This window comes from Passer domesticus, chromosome 10 (assembly GCF_036417665.1).
Source record: "Passer domesticus isolate bPasDom1 chromosome 10, bPasDom1.hap1, whole genome shotgun sequence".
NCBI lineage: Eukaryota > Metazoa > Chordata > Aves > Passeriformes > Passeridae > Passer > Passer domesticus.
The window spans coordinates 30,255,637-30,276,688 of record NC_087483.1 but is presented as its reverse complement, the minus strand read 5'-3'; the positions used below and the strand labels follow the sequence as shown (position 1 = coordinate 30,276,688).

The 21,052-nt window shown below is 38.7% G+C and overlaps 1 protein-coding gene across 1 annotated transcript in view; it reads left to right on the top strand.

Annotated features, from left to right (window-relative positions):
* The window catches only part of CNTNAP5 (contactin associated protein family member 5), a 273,862-nt gene that overhangs the window by 206,741 nt on the left and 46,069 nt on the right, over positions 1 to 21,052 (top strand). Inside the window, exons 14-17 of the mRNA XM_064434947.1 lie at positions 8,723 to 8,879; positions 17,585 to 17,712; positions 17,893 to 18,063; positions 20,131 to 20,349. Coding sequence (XP_064291017.1) covers positions 8,723 to 8,879; positions 17,585 to 17,712; positions 17,893 to 18,063; positions 20,131 to 20,349 — 675 coding nt within the window. The remainder of the gene's footprint in view (positions 1 to 8,722; positions 8,880 to 17,584; positions 17,713 to 17,892; positions 18,064 to 20,130; positions 20,350 to 21,052) is intronic.

Here is a 21,052-nt window from a genome sequence, read left to right as displayed (position 1 = left end):
GGGTTTGAGCTGTCATGATGGGTAATTAAAGTGTGAATGCATCAAATATATAACTTTTTTTTTTTTACCCCCTTTAAAAACAGGTTCTTCAGGCCTGTATATCACTTGCTGCATACCTGCAGATGGTGCTTTTGCCTGACTCTGTTACAGCCACAGAGTTTTTCTAAGGAATTCTTACATCCTGAATCTGTTTCAGATCAGTAGGAGGCTGGGCTAAACTTCTCCAGAGGTCCTGTCCAGCCTCAGCTGTTCAGCCTTCCTGTGAACAGCCTGTGAGTGCAAACCTGCACGGCTACCCTGATTTCACTGGAGCTAGATGCTTCTATGCTGGTTGCTGGATCTGTCCATTATTATTCCTGGAAAATAATAGGACACGATTAAGCTACAAAATGTTTCTTCCTGGAAGTCTTTCCTGGGACAGTTGCTTATAATGTAGCTTTACTGTTCTGTAAAAGTTTTCTCACTTCAACATTTCCATGAATAATAGTTCAATACCAAGTTTTCTTGTGGTGAAATGATTGGTTTATGGTTTGATGCACCATTCATAGTCATTGATGCTTCAGCTATTCCCCTCTGTCCTCTGCAATCTTATTTCTAGCCTCTGAAAGTGCTTTCATCTATGAAAACTTAAATAGCATTTAAGAACAAAAACTGCTGTGATAAACTACTAGTCTCACCTTGCAGTATTTTATAAGGTGCATTAGTTCAGTGCTCTCTTTCCTGTGGCCTTTCCATGTGGCCCTTTCACATCCATTATAAAATGCTTTAAAAAGAAATCTCTGAACAGCATATGATGTGTCTAAACTTATAAACTCACCCATCTCTTCCATGCTTTCCTCCATTCTGCATGGGCACCTCATCCAGTTAGCTCATAAGATAATGTGGATAAGGCTTCAGCAGGACACAGAGAGGGGCTGTGTTACTGTCTGACTGCAGGGTGGCTGCACATGTCACTCCTGTTGTCTTCCTCAGGCCCTAGAGAATCACTGAGGAGTGTTGGTCTGCTGCCGGTGCAGAGAGCCCCAAAATCAAACATGATCATTCAGTGTCCCATAGCACTTTCACAAGAACTGGAATTACATAATCTCATTTATTTTCTCTTTATTAATCTGTTAATTCAGCACTCGCTACTATTTGCTCTCACTAACAATTTTTATACTTTTGCAGAAGAGCTGGATAAGAATGAAAGATCATTTCCTGGGCACTGTATTGAGCCACCTCACGAGGTGGCATTCCAGTGGAAATGGGTGAGAGGATGCTGGTAATGAAGATGAGAATGAACACAGAAGAGCTGGTTGAGGGCAAGAAATGATGGGTTCATCTTACTGCCATTTTTCCTACTGGGTATACCTATGATATAGGGAAAAAATCCAGACATCTGCTAAGCAGGAACTGCTCCTCTGGCCCAGGCAGGGTTGTGTTGGAGCCCACTGTGGCTTATCCACTGTCATTATTCACTTGCAATTGAATCCAGAACATTGATGGGTTTCTGGTCCCAGCACAGAGTAAGGATGTGGCAGGACATGCATCAATGTCATAGGCTTATCTGTTAAGGCAATGTCAGGCTTGTTTATCTGAATTTACCTGGAGGATTTAGGCTAAACATAGAAAATGGGAAAAGAAAAGGGAAATGAGGAAGAGGAAAAGGCATTGAAAGCAAGAGAGACAATTTTGAAGTGAAGGTGAGCTGGAATGCAGAAAATAAAGGAAATTAGATAATTTTTTTTTGTTTTAGCAGGGTAGAATATCCAGTTAATCTTCAGCAAAACTGCTGAGGATTCAAATCTGCCATTTCCTGTTTTGTCATTTGTCCCTAAAAACTATACTCTTATTTGGATTGTTTATTTGTTGTTGCTTGTCCTTCCCAACCTGCATGCCTTCAGCTGTTCACATAGTTTCTCTTGCTGGCTGGAGTCCCACTTGCATCTTTCAGGAAACTTGTCACTTGGCCAGAAATTTATTGAGAAAAAAACCCAGCCTGGGCTGGCAGACGAGAATGCGGGTACTCATAATATTTTCAGCCTTCTTAGGCCTTCAGCTGGGACATTCATGAGGCACAACATTTTAGTTTGGATGTAGATTTAATGTTCCTCAGCATCTTAAAAGTGTTTGGGTTTGAAATCCTTATGCTCATCCTCAAATCTGTCTCCTAACTGCTTGATGATGATTTTGTTTTTGCTGAGGCGCTCTGAGTGTGCATTGGCGTTAACTCTGTCATTGCAGCCCCGCAGTTCTGCTCATTAGGCTCCTGTTAAATGTAGAAGAAGCAAAGGTCCATGTTTATTTACCTTCTTTCTGCCCATTCTCATCTATGAGAATATTTTAACAACTCCAGAAGAACAGAGCAGACTGTGGTAACAGCTGCTCTAGAGGGAGAGCACTTTCTCTGCTTAAGAGAAACAGACAAATGCTACTATGTGGTTTTTTCTTTATTTTTTTTAAAGCAATTACTTCAACCTGGGACACTGAAAGCAATGCACCTTGGCAGCAAAGCTGTATAACAAGAAACAAAATGTCAGCAAAGTACTGCTTCCCCCCCCCTTTTTCTAACCACATTTAACAAAATAATTTTAGAGCAAGGAGCAAATTTTGTCATCTTGCCCATTGGGTGGTTCCACTGGCATTAGCAGAACTACTTCACTTCTGGATAGCTGATTTGAATAATGACAGAACCCGACCAGAAATTTTAATCTAATTCAGTGAGATTCTTAGTAATATTGGCTGGTACAGTTGGTACACAATACAGAAAGTGACTGTCTTGGTTCCGTGTTTGACCACCTGTGATTTCCAACACAACCATGTTTGTCATCTCTGAAAATTAGAGCAGTGATATGCGGGTTATAGTTTTGGGAGAGGAAAAGGACGGTGAAGCTGGTACAATTGCCATGGGGAAGGTTTAAAGTAAAGGAAGGAAGTATTAGATAGTCATTATGTCTCTACTGTAAAAAAGATGAGACAGGCAAAAAACTGGTGTGTGTCCCCATGGAAGCAAAGTACTCTGGTACAAAACCAGCTGGGTGACTTGGTGGCTCACTGAGTAAATAATGTTCAAAGGAACCGTATCATTGGGAATTCTCATTTTTTCCTGGTCCATATTATATGTTTTTTCCCAAGGTAACCTGATCTTGGCTTAAAAGCAGGGTTGTTTGTGAGGTGAAGAGAGCCTGACATTTTGGGGAGTGGGTGTTGCTTTCACATGGCAGGGGCAGAGCCACGAGACCCTCGCCGAGGGTTGTGAACCAAAGAGCAGCATTTTCACTGTTAGATCTCAGCATCCCCTGCAGAGAATGTTTTGTGGTTAATGCAGCACAACCTGAGCTCACCCTGCTTTGAGTTATCAGTTTATTTTCCCAGCGGTGGGAGTTGTTTTTTAAACCAATACAGATCCTGAGTCATTAATACCACAGACTTCTTTGCTGAACAAACAGCCTCTAAGAAGGTATTAATTATGTGCTTTCAACTAAGCGTGGAATATTTCTCTAATTTGTCCTGGTTTTATCCAGAATTATTTTAAATACTTTTTATTTGAGTTATCAAAACCGTATTTTTTCCTTATTTTCCTTTCAGGCCAAACAGGAAGAATTTGCTTTTATGTCAATTGGATATTAAAGATTTAAATATAAAAGGCTGTAAAATGTTATGATGGAAAAAAATTTGGTGCGAGCAAACAAGATCTTGGTAAACCCTTGCAAAAATATTGAGTCCATTTTCCCTTTGCTTTGTCCATTTATCCAAGAGCCTTTTAAAAAATTATTATCTGAGGTGATAATTTGTACTCTGATTTGGCATCTGAATTCAGTTACTTAGGTTGAAATTGCCTCATAGGTGTGTGTATATATGCAGGCATATGTATGAAAAAAATCTGCTAACTGCTTGTTTCACATATTGTTCAGTGTATCAGGTGAACCATTTGCAGGATTTGATATTGTTGAGGTGATTAGTGCAAACAGATATTTAATGGTTTTGAGTGAATTTTCAAAGAATTGGCTTTGATTGCTCTCTGCAATTCTACAATCAGCATTTTCCTAATTTTCACTACCTCTTGATATGTGAATCTTTCCTTTTAAGAGAAAAACAGCATAGATGTAAATTAATTTACATTTTTATTAGTAAAATTTATAGATGCAAGATTTTACTAATTCAGTTCTGCTTAGCTTGGTTTGAATTTGGAGGACAAAATGAACATGAAGATTGCCAGGACAATGATGTTGGAGTACAATATGCTTTCAGTGTTTCAAAGGACAAATGTAAATAAATTGACCTGAAGTGTGGTGAAAAAGACCTTTAACTGACCTGTTTTAATAACTTGGGTACCCCAAAAAACCTTGACTGTCTTAGGGGTAACTGCTGTGTCAGACTTTAGGTTTATACAGCACAGGAGTTTAACACAGGATCCAATTTATCTTGCTGTGTTTCCATAATTAGCCTTTTGTTTGTTGCCATAACAAGAACAAACTGACAAATCATACAGACAAATCTGACAAATATTTAAAATACAATACTTCTAAAAATGCATGGCTTTGTTTTAACTCATGCTATATAAACATAAAAGTCAGTACTAAGACTTTCTGCCCATATAAAGGCAAACTGAGTCCACAGAAGCTGCTTGGAATTTATACACACAATATATGAATGATATTCATATAATGTGTATAAATGCTGTTGGAATAAGCTGCTTCTGCCACTCCTTCAGCTTCTGAGTGCCTGTGCAAATAATTTTTGAGAAAAAATGCAATTTAAAACATAAGCAAACCTAAACCTTTGAAAATAACTTGTATTTCAACAAATGTCATTGCCTCCTAATATGAAAATGAGTCAACTGCCAGTATGAGGGAGATTTAAGAAGAGAGTTTCTTTTAAGCTGGTAGAGGGACACCAACTACATATTCAGCCATTCTTGTCCCTGGAAGAGGCAGACATGCAATGCAGGTGAATTTGATCTCAAGCTGCATCTCCTAAGGATCACTGGAATCCAGTTCCACGTGTCTGTTATGCTCCCCATAGTCCTCAGCCTCTGTGCCGGTGAAGAACACAGTCAGTGCCAGCCTTGCTGCTGCTGAGGCAGGTTCCATACAGGGAGCTAGCAATGAGCAGCTGAGTTAAGCACACTGGTGGAGCAGATATGGGAAATCTGCTGGAGAACTGACAGCAGGGAGGAGCCTGACCCTCCCTGCCTTGGTGGATGGACACAAACTGAGTTCTTGTCCATGTACTGCAGTATTGTGTATGCCAGGGTTTCCAGAATCTTGGCTCTTTGGATGCACACATCCAAATAGAGAATCCACAGAAGATTATACCCCTTATACCCCTTCCTTTCGTAAGATCTGTGCCAGCTGTACCTTCTATAGTCTCTGCCTGACTGCACAAAGGAGTACTTGGTTTGATGTGAAATTTGGTCTGCCTGCTCAGTTCTTTTATATTATTTTGTAATTCATTGTAAATATATCTTATTATCATTATATTATCCATATTGCTTTATTATGCTTATGTTATATTTATTACAATAGTATATTAAATTATGGTAAAAAAACAGCTGTGTAAATATCACAGCTGTTTCTAGAGGCTTCCATACAATGACATTACTGTCATTGTGTCCACTACAGGAAATGCAACCCAAAAATTGCCTTTTTTGAAGTTTTTGTTATCAAAATTGAAATCTTCCTAAGGCAGTTTAAGCAGTGCAGAAGAAAATCACTGGGAAGAAATGCGTCACTGTTCCACCATTGGTAAATTTGTTCATTTGGCACTTGCTTATTTTGCTTCATTTGGGATATTTTTTCACACATATTCTCCTTCCAAACCATTGCATGGAGTTCAAAGACAACATTAAATTTTTTTTTCTTACAGAGGATTTTTTTTCCCATTATAAATTTAAAAACGCATTGAAAAGAATACTTTTAATTGTGCAGTAGGCTTTTGACAATGTTTTTTACTAAATGATGCGTTGCTAGGAGCAGTGTAAGCATATAATGAAGAATTAGTAGCACTTCTTATTAATGGACTTTTTAGCTTAGCAATATTAAAGTAGAATTCTACTGATATATGTTACCATAAGGCGATGGGGTAATTTTAAATCCTTGCTTAATGTCATTGATTTGGTCTGTGGCTTCACCAGAGAAGGGAAATTAATTCATTTTGAGGTGCTGGGGAATTGATAATGCTTTGAAAAAATTTTAGTACCATGATTACAGAAGTGAAGATTCTGCAACAAATCTACAGACTTAGAAGAAATAATTTTAATCAACACAAGCTGGCCAAACTCAATCTCAGTGCAAGACATCCTCCAGCTCTGCCAAGGTATTATGATGTAAACTTTCTGGAAAGAACTCAGATTGACTGGCATTGTTTGTGAAGTATTGCTTTACTTCAACATTACAGGTATATGACATACAATATAAGTTTCAGAATTCCTTAACTCTGCAGGTGTTGATGAAGTACCGCAGATTTGGAAGAGCTTTGCTGAAAAGCTCTGATTTCTCATGCGTTAGAAGCTAAACGTGGAAAACAGTTTTGAAGAATCAGGGCATAATTTTCCTTAATACTACAATTGATTTCTAGGGGACTAGTTACTGAAAAAAAAATCAACTTGTCTTGGGTAAAGGTGGCAGAACTCTGCCTAATAAATAGAATTTTGGAAAATACACTGGTTTTTTTATAGCCTGTTCCCTCGACGATCTGAGATTGTTTCTTGCAATGTTGACTGCTCTATTTTTTAGCGCTGTATTTAATTCAGTTGTAAATGACTCAAACTGTGGTGCTTCTACCACTTCCCCAGTCTGTACTATAAATCTGAATATGCATGTGTTTGCTTGGTATTGCTCAATGAAACAAATAACAACAGGTCTGAAAAAGACGTCAGGAAATTACTTATTCTTAATATGCACGAAGGATTGCTTATTTCACTGTTATGTTTAAGTATATAATGGCTTCCACCAAAGGAAACTGACACAGATTGTATTTGATTAATGAACACCATTATTTGCTGTTGGCCTGAAGAATTTATCTTTATCTAAATTTTTTTTTTCCAGAATTGGCACTTTTAAAATTAGATTAAGCACTTCTGTATATCTATTTCTACTCCTAGACAAATCACCCTTTTATTCAATTAACATTACTATTCCAAGCTTTACTGAGTAATTTCCCAATAATATAGTATAGAACTGTTTCACTGGCTGCAGCAATCAACTTCTGCAAGAAAATCAGCTGAATAGAAAAGAAAGAAAATATAAATGTGTTGACAATAATATGAGGCCTAAAATGAATGTGTACATTTTTGTAAGATGAATCCTTAGATGTACTTGGATTGTGTTTTTCTAATGAGTACCTCTGGGTATTGGTCAAATTCATCATGTGTTAATTGTTGGTATCATGAGAACGGAGTTGCTCTTCCTATTTTTATTTTCCTTTTTTTATGAATTTACAGTTCAGCAGTCTAAGCTTAGAAGAAAAATAAATATTAATTAATTTTGCCAAGTGATTCTAAAACTCATTTTAATTAGTCTCCTACATTCTACAGTTAACCTTGATTGCATTTCATAATTCAGATTTTCTTGCCTTGTGTAATGAGAAATACTCCCTACTAGTAATGTTAGAAAAGCAGAAGAATAAATTGATGCATCTTTCTTCATTAGCCATACAGTTTATTTTTCCAAGCTCCTTTGATCAAAAAATCTTGATATGTCAGTTTTGTTAAATTTTGCCATCTACCTGTACGTATAACTGATTACATTTCTTGATTTAAGGATTAAGGAGTCAATGAAAAAGTTAGCTGAGCTGGAAGACAAAGTCAGTCTTAGAAAATGTTCATCTGTGAATTTCATTACATCAGATTCTGCTTACTCTATCTGACTATTAATACTTAATGCTTGATGCATAATGGATTCTGAAATGTGAACAAAAAAACTGTCTCGGTTTATATAAATGCATAAATCTTAAAGCTCCTGTAGGTAGAAAATAGCTTCACAGAGATAAATTGATTCCCAAGCAGGGAAATATTTTTTTCCACTTACATCCTACCTGTTTTAATATCTTATCAAACTTTACATTTGCAAATTCCACCCATGGACAACACATTAAAATTCCTAATCTTGCTCCCTGAGAAACCAATAGAAATTTTAGTCTTAGTTTTGAGAGGAACTGTGCTAAGTTCATAGTAATATATCAGTTAGTGTGTTATTTCTGTAGATTTTTGTTCTTTATATCTGACTCCTAAGGTAAGAAATCTGGTCAAAGGCTAGAGGCTCCTGCAAAACCAGTTGACGCTACAGAGGTCCTTGTCCAATACTGTGTGGCACAGTACAATCCGTGTGGTGTGAGTTGTGGCAGGAGAATTGTTTTCAGTCTCATTCAGTGATCAAATCTGCCCCCCGTTGTCACACAAAAACCACTGGACACAGCTGGTGCAGGTGCTGATGTTGGCTTCACCATTCCAAAGTCTTTGCAGCAGAAAGGTGCCAAGGTTCTTGAGAGTAACTGACACGTGAGCCCTAATGGGATTACAACAGAACTATTGCTTTCTCAACGTGTATTCCATAAAATGGAACTTGGGGCAAAGGTTGTGGTTGGTTACTTTGCAATTTGCACCTTTTCTTTGAGTATTGTCTAATATGTCCTCCTCCATTCCCTTTTGCATTCTCAGAAGAATCTAGTTTGCTTATCAAGTTCTCTTTCTCTCTCTTTTTCTCTTTTCTCTTCCCCCCCCCCTCTTTTCCCTTTCATCCAGATGGAATGCCATTTGCTTGGTGGGTTGGCCGTGCCAATGAAAAGCACCTTTACTGGGGAGGATCTCTTCCGGGCATTCAGCAGTGTGCCTGTGGATTGGAAGAAAGTTGTCTGGATATGAGATATTTTTGCAACTGTGACGCAGATAGAGAAGAATGGTAATAATTTTAACATGTGTGTAGCAGTGTCTGTGTGAAGAGTCAGGGGTAGGTGGCAAAAAGGCTTAAATCTTTCCTGCTTCACAGTTCAGGAAGCTTGAATGGCTTGAGTACAGTCTGATAAGAATGAAAATGAAACCAGAATTTGGACTTCTGATTTCACCTTAAATTCTTATATTGAGCAAAGTCATCTGGCTGAAGCAGGTTGCTAGGATAGGTGGTCTTCAAAAAAAATGTTTTTTGTTGAATGCCAAATCAGGTAATTTTATTTGCTTAAAAGTTTGGTTCAAGTGGAGCATTGCATGAATAAAAGCTCTATGAGCTTGTTTTATAGGTGTACATGAGAGCAGAAAATTGAGGCTTTGACAGCAAAATTCAGATACAGCTAAACAAGAAATATGTACTACTAAACAATCTCATATTTTTCTTATGAAACAGTATAATGTGCCTTAATCTTCTGTTACACTGGATCTCAAACTTTTTAAGGTCAATAGGAAGAGCTGTTTGCTTCTATAGGTTTTGGTTCAGTCTCCATAGGAAGTTTTAGAGTCACAGCATGAAAATCCAGAGCTTTCCTTGGGTTCTAACCTTTGTTGTTCTCTGATGCTGCATGAATCTGGGAAGGCCACCTCACAATCTTCTGTTATTCTCTGTACTTTCAGAGACACTCCAGCCACCAAGAGCTAGTTGGTGAACTTTCCAAATGTGTTTCAGGGGACTGAAATGCCAGATGAGTGTTATTGGAAGTACAGTTTGAAACACTGAGCATACATGTGAAAATTCTGCTCACTCAGTCTCCCTTCTACACTATTCATTCTTAGGATATGCTGTCCTTTATCTGAAAAAAAAAAAAGACATTTTAACCTCGAGTAGTTCAGAAATTATGAATAATGGAAGTAGACAAGAAATGTCTTGCTGTCTTAGGATGCTGTGTTTGAAACACTGTCTGAATTAGCCCTGTGAAACCTTCACTTAAAATGAGCAGAAAGGAATGGTAAGGGGTCCTAAAACATTAAAAAAGTCAGAAATTACTTGTCACTGTAAGTGTTGGGCTTTTTTGGTTGCTTGATTTCTAGATCATTTGCTTGGACCCATTGAATCCCTGGGGTCCCTATTCACTTCCAAAAATAATAGCTATAAGGAGATTTCTTCAGGAAGATGTTTATGTAAATATTGGCTTATGAATGTAATTTGTATTGAATAGCCTGGCTGTGCATGTTAATCTGTCTTTTCTTTAATGTTTGGTTATCAGATGTGCTTTTCACGAGGTTTGCACGTGAGCATCACGAGCATCTGTTTTTGCTGGTGCTTGGCTCTTGTCATAATCCACGTTCCATTTTTCACTGGTCAAGCAGAGCAGGGTGTTATGCTGGCAGACACTGGGGTTGCAGTTTTAGTCTGCAGGGCACTGCACCACTAGGTCTTACAAACCAATGCAAGGTGAACGCTAAATGCAGTTTTATAATATTTCAGCTGAGTCTCCTCAGGAAATGAGACCTAAACGAGTTATGCTGTGATTGTTTATCTCCATTTCCCCCCACACACCCCCAATGGTTTTGAACAAGCAGGCACATTTCAAACATCTTGGACAGAGAAGAAGAAATCTCAAAAGTATTACAAATTACACATTCTATGAAAATTTATGCCAGGCTGAGGGGAAAAAGCCAATTAATGCCCACAAGAAGGAAGTTAAGGAAGCGTACACTTTTATTAGATTTTGGAACACCCTCATGGGAGAAAGATGTTGGAAATCTTGCATCGTTAGCTTGGCAGCTCAGAGCCCTACTTGTTTCTCCTAATTTCATGATAATAACAGAATATGCTTACAAGTTACCTCCACTAAACTGCCTACTGTTTGTTGGTTTGGGGATTCAGTTGCTTAGGTTTTTAATCCATGAGAAAATTTTACTTTCGTAGTATTCTAAGCTGAAGGTTGGCTTTATAAAAGCTAAAAAATCCCTGACCTTTATGAAGGGTTTCTAAACATAAGAAATTTCATGCCTCTTGAAGATTGCTTTTGTGTTTCCCTGCTAGAACACTGACCCCCTGATATATAACGAGCATTCGAATCTGAAACCTGCTGAGATCTGAACTGTGACTTTAACCTGCTATACATTATAGTGGAAGGAGCAAGACAGCAGAAGATGCATTTATTTGCCTCAGCGTGAAATAAAATGGGTGCCGCAGAGTGGAAAACCAGAAAATCATTTTTGCTCCTTTTAGATAAATCATGCTGTTCCAAGGTAGGAGCTCTCCAGAACAGCTGAAGCATCCTCCTGAAGAGGAGACAGTCCTTGGATTTTGCTTTGATTTGTTTTCCCTAGACTAAATCTTGACTGCAGAAGAAGCTACTAATTTCTCAGAGCAACAAAAGAAATTATAAACAATGGAAAGCAGACCTGACAAAATCCTGTGCCAGGTACAGCAGTATGGCAGCAACACAATATGCACTTCCAGGCATGCTGACTTGTAAATGATACCTGAGCAGACACCTGAGCCAGCTGCTATTTTTGGGCTCTTACTTGACATCAAGTTAGTTTCCCTGGCCAGATGAATAGGCATCTATAATTAAGCATTCTAGATCGGGAAGGCTTCTATGTTTTTCACCTTCTTTTTTATTAGTGTTGTACTGATAAGTATCTTTTTCCATTTGGCTCATCATGCTTCCAAACGCCACAGTAGGATGACAGTGAAATCTGGCACTTCAGAATAGTGGAGCATCTTCAGGGTGTTGTCTGGAGAATGGGTGATCTCTGATGTGGAAGCAGAGGTACCTACAACTGCACCCCTTTTGTTGATCCAAGCAAGGGATCTGAAAAAGTATAAGATATGCCTTGGCTGTGTGCTGCCAAAAAAAGAGAAAGACTCCTGACTGCTGAAAGCACTTGCTAGTGGGTGGAAACATTCATAAAAATCCAGTGGCTTCAAGCTGAAGCTAAAGGTAGTTCAGAGAATGTTCATTCTTTTTTTCTGTCTTTCTTTCTGTCTTTCTCTTCCCCCACAGTGACAATAGTTAAAGTTTGGACAAGCTCTGTGTAGATGAGACACATTAGTGATTGCCTTTCCAAATAGACACCCTGTTTCAAACAAAAATGCATTCTTGATTGGGGAAATGTGTTAAACTGACCTAAAGAATAAAGCATTACTGAAATACTGACAGGATAGTGTTATCATGAGATGTTTTGGATCTTCAAATACTTCTCCCAGGTTGTCTTTCATCTCAAGAAAAATTCTCTTGCCTTGGCAGTTAAGGTCTTACTCCTCACCAAACCTTGCATTTAAGTGGGGGGGAAACTCTTTCATGCTGAGGTGAGGAACAAGACTGTCCTGAAGTCCTTTTGCTACTTTGGTCTCTCTATCTGGAATCCATTTTCCATTTCAAATGCAGACCCTTGACTGAAGCCAGTAATCAAACCGAACCTTGTTGATGGCATTCACCTGGAAACCTTGTGAATTTGGAGAATTTTGCAGCTTTTTGTTTTGTATACAAAGAGAGGTATCTTTGGAACTCATTTTGTACAAGAAGCTCAGGCATCTCACCAAAGTGTGGTGGATGGTGTTGCTTCCAACAATTAGCTGATTGGCCATCTTTTATTTTTATTCTTCAGTCTTATTATTCAAACTGGAGGAGTATCCTCCTCTTTTATCTTCCAGAACAGTTTTCTGGCGAACAGCTGGGGAACTAAATCTTTGAGTCTTGCCATTTCCAAAGTAACATGCATTCGCCTCTGTATCGTGGCTTTGGGGCACTAGAAGAATAAGGAAAACCACAGGACATGATAAGAAGGGGAACAAAATAGAGGGTGGATATTACTATTGTCAGACCCACTTTGTCTCCCAGAGGTATAATGAGTACATTGGGCTTTGTTTGAGGAGGGGCAAAGCCAAATGGAAGTGAATGAAGCCCTGCTTGGATAAGCTTTATTTGTGCTAAGCTATGCCAGAGCCAGGGTGATAAAACTGGAAGGGCAGAGAAACCCTGACGAGCCCAGATTTGACAGGTTTTGTTTGCTCAAGCACTATCCCGCACTGAATCCATTCCCTGAGAAGCAGTGCAGGCAACTCCAGAGTGCTTGTGAGCTCATAAATAACCCCTGCCAGAGGTGACCTGGCCTGGACAGAGTTGTCTTGGATTTCTGCCTCATGACTACATTTGTCAACAACTGGGAAGAGCTGCCTGCAGAGAGCTGACTGTAGCAGGTCCCTGAGGTGTTGAGAATCAGTTCATTACACTAATTACCAAACTCTGTATCTCTAATTCAGCCAAATATAGGCAGTGCATCTTGCCTTCAACTGTTAGGTATGTCCCCTTGTGCTGGCGTTTTTTAGTTTATTGTGAATGTACATTATTTTACCCAGTAAAGCATTTTTTGATATGGCTCATGGGTAAGATAGCAATTAAAATGTATTCTTTTGGATTATCAATGATATGTCCTGCACAGGCCTCAAAATTTTTCCTGATGGAAGCCTATATCATGGGCCCATTCCTTATGAGTTTCCTTGCCATCTGCTGATGATAGTATTCTTTTCCCCAAATGTATGGTATTCCTTAAAATCTGTACTGAATATCTGAGCTACTGTGGCTCAGATCCCACCAGAGTTTCCATTAATGTGCAAGGGAAAAACATACCAATAGGGGATCATATGAGAATAAATTACATTTAATGGTACCACTGTTCTACCATCTGTTACAAAAAATATGGAAATGGCTACCTAGAGATTAGCAATTTATGATAGCTCACACTGTTAGAACACCATTGAGCAAGGGTTTCTTGAGCACGTTTTTAGTAGTAGTGAGGAAGAAGAAAAATAGTTTCATAATGTTACCATCCAAATAGTTATTTGTCATTTACATGTGAGTCTGCCTTTAGTACACTTTGAAAGACCCAGCTGCTGCACTATCACCTTTAATAGCAAATTATTTTCACCTTTTTTAAGTTGGTCCATACATAGAGCATTTGTTTGATGTGTGACTTGGCTCATAGCTTATTGAGAAAGTCTTTTGGGTAGGTGTAGACATTAATTTTCAGACATGGATAAACAAGTGACATCCAACTGTATTTAATACCCATAAACAAAAAAATTTCAGTGGTTTAATTTAGAGGGCATTAGTGGATTTGTTTGATTTAGGTTTTGCTTGTGGAAAGGACAAATCGACACTATCATTTATGCAAAGAGCTCAGAAAAACATCTGTTTGTTGAGTGTTGTTTCCACCCTCAAAACATTCACATTTTCAGTTGGGTTTGTGCCAAATCGAGTGCCAAGTCCGGTAAGCAGGAGGTCGACTTCTGAAGTTATTAATTTATTCATACCATTTTCTGTGAGCAGAAGACTCCTTTCAGGAAAGTGATAAAACCAGCCTTGATTTTTGTGAAATCAGGACTTAACTTACAAGGGGTGTGCTTGGCGGAGGTAGCCAGAGTGCAATGTGAAATGCACTAAGGAGAAAAAAGTATTGGCTAACCTGAGAAGCAGCTGTGGAAAAGCAAATATAATCTGGTTTCAAGTGTATGAAGTGCTAAATTAAAATACATATAAGTGAAAAGGAGCTTTGGGAACAAATGCAAAAATAATTAATGTAACAAGGTTTAATTTTTGTTTAAAAGACAAAATCATGTGTTTGCACATCAGAGTGCAGATGCTTTTTATCAGAAAATAGAAATTTTATCTGAAAAGTGTAGTACATGAAAAGTGATCCCCAAGCCCCCTTCAGGCAAAATTTCAAACGTTTTGTCCAAACCCTGGTATATTTGTATTTTGTAGTGCCACAGCAGTGCCTCCAGGAAGTTATTGTGCAGGTACACGAAGCTCTTTTGCTCCTCTCTCAGGAATAATACATTGTATTTGAGAGGCTGCCATGGTGTAGCACATAGAGAAGAGGAATTGTGGTGCTTTGTGAGAAATGGAGTCTGAAATAAGTTCAATTTACAGAATACAAGGAATTTGAAACACTCACAGTGTCTTCCACTCTCTTTTCTTCTTTTCTTAGCTGAAATCACTTAGGTGTTGATCTTTCACCAAAAACTTTATTTCATACTATGACATAATAATAATTAACTGCAACAATAGATATGTTATTCCTCACACTGACATGTTCTCTGAAGGACAGAATGTTTTTCTGATAGGTTTTATTTCGGTGTCTGCTTGTGTGAAAATACATATCATTATATGAGGGGTTTTTCCATGTGTGAGAAAACAAAATGCATAAAATGTGCTTTTTGAGTTTGAAGAGAAGCTTGATTGAGTTTTCAAGGCATTAACAAAGAAGTGAGGATTTTTATTAATTCTAGAATATATTTCTCTCTCACACTTGAGCTATGCTACTAAAGTTCACTATGACACTGGCATATAAGTAGTAAAAATTCAGTCGTAAAATTTGATATAAAAGAACTTCATGCAGTACAGCAGAATATCTAATAAGCAATGCAGTTTTCAGAGATGTGGAATAGATATCTTTAAAATGTCACCATTTCATGGTTTTTTGTAGATATTTTGAGTGCTAGCTGTAGAAAGATACTGATTTTTATTTTAAAGCTGATCACAGCTAGTAAAAAGACTGCACCATTTTTAAAATTTAAATAAATTTGCAGGAACCCTCCCTAAATATTTTTTCAATTTTTGAAAAAAATTATTTTAAAAAAGAAAACAGCACCTTAGCTACTCATGTGTATATTGAATATTTCATGTCCCATTACTATGCATCTTTCTGTCTTTTTTTTATTCATTCTGCCTACTCTTCTTCCTCCATCACTGGAATATCTTAATTAATTATCTTCCTAAGAAATGCTTAAATAATTTAGCTTTTGTCACAGTAGTTTCATAATCCGTTAAGAGTATTTATGCTAACTTTCAGGTATTGATACAATAAGCTATGAGTGTGATACTGAAGAGATTTAGGGACCATGTACCTTTGATTCATAGATTATAGTTTTCCTTCTGAGTCTGCACTGAAAGCCTCACTCTGCCTCATGCCTGGGAATTTCATCTTGCTGCACTTTGTCTGTAATTATTTGCATGTCAGACACCCACTGGAGCAAGAAGAAAACGTTAGCGTCAGAGAGGATACCTCTCCTTTTCCCTTTGGCATTATGAGACAATTAACTATGCTGCATGCAATTATAAGCAATGAAAAATAAATGCAATGTGTGCAGCCTTTATGAAAAAGATCAAAATGCTCCTATTTTTGTCTAACATTAATCAGACTAGAGCACTTAGCCAAGCAAACATTTGAGGTTGTGTGTCAGAGCACAGCTGCAGTGTTTGTCCTGATTATTATTTCTTTGCTAGAAGTCTGTGTCTGTTCCTGTATCTGGAACTACACTGAGAAGTTGGCATTACAAGGAGGATATGGGCAGGTCTGGGATCCTGCCTGGAATGTCAGACTCTGGCAGTGTCATCACTGAAACAGTGATACCTGTTTCCTGAGGCATTGTGTCACACCTGCCTGGAAGAGCAGTGGGTATAAATTTGGGCTTACTGGCATTCTGGATGCATTGCCATCCCCATGTGCAGGATGTAGTCTTTCACCTATGAGCAGACAGGTGAGTTGAGTCCAGACCCTGCTGGGATGTGCAGAGGTAGAGATCCTTTCCCCAAAACTACTGAGATTTGGTTCCATGAAGGATGCTCTGCCACACTTACGTGCCCAGATGTACAACAAACCTTAACCTTGACAAAATCACTGTGGAGATTCATAGCACTCATCTATTATCAATTGATAGAGAGACACCTCAGAAGGGCAGTTCTGCTCTGGCATGGTCAGGGTTGGTGTCTGGGGGACTCAGCTGGGTTCATGAAGTGCAGTGGGATGAATGCACATCTATGTACCCTGCCAGAGTCAAAGCCACTCAGTCGGCTTAAGGACCTACCACGAAATATCACACGGCATTTTGAGGACAACTTTTTGTCCAGCTGACTCAGAATAAAAACAGAGAAATTATCCTTTAAGAATCAAACTTCCTTTTCCTTACTAGCAGCCATGAGTAAGTTAGTCACAGCTAAGAACAAGCCCAGCTAACCAAACATGAGAAGTTCGACAATGCAGTAAATATGTCTTGAGTATTTCACTTGCTGAACCAAAATGTCCCCAGTGTGCAGTGCAGAGGCTCTATTCAGTACACTCTGCCAATTCAGCTGTTTTTGCAGTGTGCAGGGTCAGTTGTGTCCCAGCCATCTTGAAGTTGGATCAGTAATTGTCTGGCTTCCCCTTGCTAACAGTGGGCTGGATCAGGCATCACCTGTCCTCTTCCTGCTCGGGTAAAGCATAAAGCCAGCATAAAACATCCTTATCTGTCTCCAGCTGACTTTACAGAAATGCAGACTTGGACTTAGACCTGATCCACAGCAAATACATCCTGCTGAGGAAACCCCATAGAGTCCAGTTTACATTAATGCCCATTAGTCAGCATGGCAGTGCTCTTCCTCAGCTTCACAGTAGTTCTGCACAGCTGAAGCAGGTTTACAGTCCATCCCAGCCAGTGTCGTGTTTCTAAATGGTGTCTTCAGTGGTCAGTATTGCATGAGAACATAGAGCACACATGGGAACACATTTATCTTAAACAGTGTGTACTTGTCATAATTCTTCCAGGTAATTATGCAAAAGCTCTTTAAGTAAGCATCTTTTAAATATTCTCTTGCATGAGGAATGCTGGGGGGGTTTGTCTGTGGTTAATCTGTCTCTTTCTGTTTGTGTATTAAAATCCAGGACAAATGATACCGGCCTCCTTGCTTTCAAAGACCATTTGCCTGTAACTCAGATTGTGATCACTGACACAAACAGATCAAATTCTGAGGCTGCTTGGAAAATCGGTCCTTTGCGTTGCTATGGAGACAGTGAGTACTAGCTCTTCTCAATTTCCATAGGTACAGAATGTTCCTTTTTTCTTGTTGTTGTTGTTGTTGTATTTTTTATAAAAAACACCCTATTTCTCTGCTAAAAGGTGGCTTTCTACATGCAGCCTGCAGCTGCTGTCCTGTGCCAATTAACTATAGAGAAGGGGGTTGTGTTTGCAGGGCAGTTCTGGAATGCTGCTTCCTTCAACACCGAGGCCTCCTACCTGCACTTCCCCACGCTGCACGCCGAGGTCAGCGTGGACATCTCCTTCTTCTTCAAAACCACCGCTGTGTCCGGGGTATTCTTGGAAAACCTTGGGATTAAAGACTTCATACGAATTGAAATAAGCTGTAAGTTTCACTGCTCAGAAATATTGGTGGTTTTGCCCAATTTGACAAATGCAGAGAACTGGGAAGGACATATTTTCTGCCATTTTTAGATGGCTGGAAGTGCCTGGAGATGATAAGATGGAAACATAAAGACTCTTTTATCAAGACTTACCTACCTCTCCTGTCAGAGTTTCCCTGTATAGACTTGATCATTACACTTAATCTTATTATTGCTAGATTTATCTTTCTTAAACAAGAGTATGAATTTATTTTTTCAACACTGCCATTTCTTTTTTTTTGCTCTTTAGACAAAAAACTACTGGTACCTATAGGCTGTTTCTAGTTGAAAGTTGAAAAATTTAATGCAACCATTCTGATGGTTACTTTTATTTCCATGTCAGTAACATACCCAGTCTGATGTAGCCCTAGTGTTTCAAAGGAACAGTGTGTATGGTACAGCTGCGAGGTGAGAGTTTATGAAGGACAAGACACTAATGCAATACAAGTTAGTCACAGTTGTAACGGATCTTGAATACTTCAAAATCTATTAAGTGAGTGCAGTGTAACTGCTACTCAGTGTATAAGGAAAATGGCAGGGAATTTAATTAGTGAGATTTTGCCTCACTCCTGTTGTATGACTTCAAATATTTATTAGTGACAAAAGAGTACGGCGGCCTTGACATGAAATATGACACGTGTATTCCAAATTCTGTCAAGCTGAGGGAAAACAAACTGAGTGCTATGCATTTGATAATATGCTTATAATAACCCAAAAATAAAATTTAATAAAGCAGGGCCCCAAGGCCCTTTGATTCATTAAACCAGTGGTAAATGTCATGGTGGATTATCACAAGGTAATGAGGTGTGATTTACTGTTAATTGCACATCAAGGTCCAATTTTGTTGCACTTCAGGGTAGTGCATTTTATTCTCAGGGATACAGAAGTAAAAATGGCATCAAATATAACAAATACTGTTAACTAGGAGGATTGTTCAGTGAAAGCTTCTGGATGTGTTTACATCTGTACTCCTAAAGAAATGAGTTATTTAAAAGTTTGGGAAAAAATCTTTTAGACTTAGGCTTCTCATCAGTAGTTTGTTGTTGTGCTTCCTGCTACCAGATGGAATTTGCAGCCTAAAGGCCTTGTATCAAGGAAGCTCCATGGAGCAGGTGCTTCAAAGGGAAACAACTTTTTAGCAGAAGCAGGGGCTCAGAATAGATCTTTGTCTATCCCTCTGGAGCATTTCCTGTCTTAGCTATCTAAGAAGAGCTTGCAAAACCAGACCTATCCAATTTTTTGGGCTAGAAATAACAAGACTTTTAGGAATTTTTAGTCTAAAACCTTCTTGTTGTGTGATGTGTGGACCTGGTTCTTGGCCTTTTTGGTGCATTTACCATTTTAGGAAGAGGAAAATGATCAGTAGCAAATGTTAAAAAGTTCTGGCCCCTTTCAGGCTTCCAGCAGAGCAAGGCGGACTCCTTTATGTGGCTTTTGTTTTTCAACTATTGCTCTGTTTCCAGGAGCCTTATTATTTCTAGATGTGTGTTACATATACAGCTTTAGTTTAGGATCACCTATTGAGTAGTTTTGCCCATAAATTTTTTTGTGCATCTTGGGTCAGAATTAGGCAAACAAATGCTTGTAGGCTTCTCTTCTACCACATGCAGCCAAGTTACATAATGGTTAATTACCTGTATTTTGAAAGATCTAGTTGGAAAGATCTTCATCCTTGCTCCCATCTTAGCATTATTTGTACACAATCTTCTGGGACCATTGTGTGACTTTTGTGCAGCATTTAGCACTTTTTCTTCAAAAAGAAATGTGCCATTTCTAGATCACTGTGATTTTTATAGCAAAAAAATATGGGTACCCACAACCAAACCTAATCAAAGCAGAGATCAAGCAGTGAGGCTGCAGGCTTAAATTTATGTATCAGCTGCTGTGTGGGAGATGGGAGGTAAATGATCCTGTACTATTTGCTGACATAAAAGTTAATGATCCCTATATTTATGTAAGATTTCTTGATGTCAAAACCATGATTTAATCCAGACCTTCACTTCCTCTTCACATCTGTTTATCTGTTGCAGCCCCCAAGGAGATCACCTTCTCCATAGATGTCGGGAATGGCCCCACAGAAGCCACTGTGCAGTCTCCCACAGCTCTGAATGACAACCAGTGGCACCACGTCCGGGCAGAGAGGAACCTGAAGCAAACCTCTCTGCAGGTGGACAACCTCCCTAAGAAGGTCCTGGAGGCCCCTGCTGAGGGACACTTCCGCCTGCAGCTCAACAGCCAGTTATTTGTAGGTAGGGACAATCCAAGGGTTCCTGCACGTAACAGTATTTCATATAATTTCATATAATTTGGTGATGAATGCTCTTCTCTCACCATTGAGTTGCATGTGGTGGCTTGATTTTGCTTTATCTTCTACTCCTTCATAGGCAACATGAATAACATGAATAACAGCTCTTTGCACTCAAAGGACAAACCATAGTTTAGCCATGCTATACTTAATGGGTTTTTTGGGGTCAAACTCCTAAAATGTATTTATTGCCAAAGAGTTAATAACCTTCCTTCTTATGCAGCACCGGCTGTGTAAAATGCTGTAAAAAAATGTGACCTCTCTCTTTAGGCACATTGTAAAAGTCAGAAATTTTTCGTATAATTTTCCGGGGCAAAGCCTGAAGACAGTATGATCTTTCAATTCTATTCCTTCAAGCATGCCTACCAAAACCCTTATTTGGCTAGGGAGTCCATGAGTGAGAGAAGCATGAGCACAGTCAAAGCAAATACAGGTATTTTATCTGAAAGTGGTTTTTCAAAGAAAAAAGAAAATTAAAAGAGGAAAGAAAAATCCCTGCATATATTTTATTTACTTATCACCCTCACACAAAAAACCTGGACTGGGACTAGTTTGTATTTGATAATATGATAATGGTTTACAAAGGGAATTATCTCTTTTCTGTATTCAAATGCTGTCTTTCTGAGTAATCTGCTCAATGATGGAGT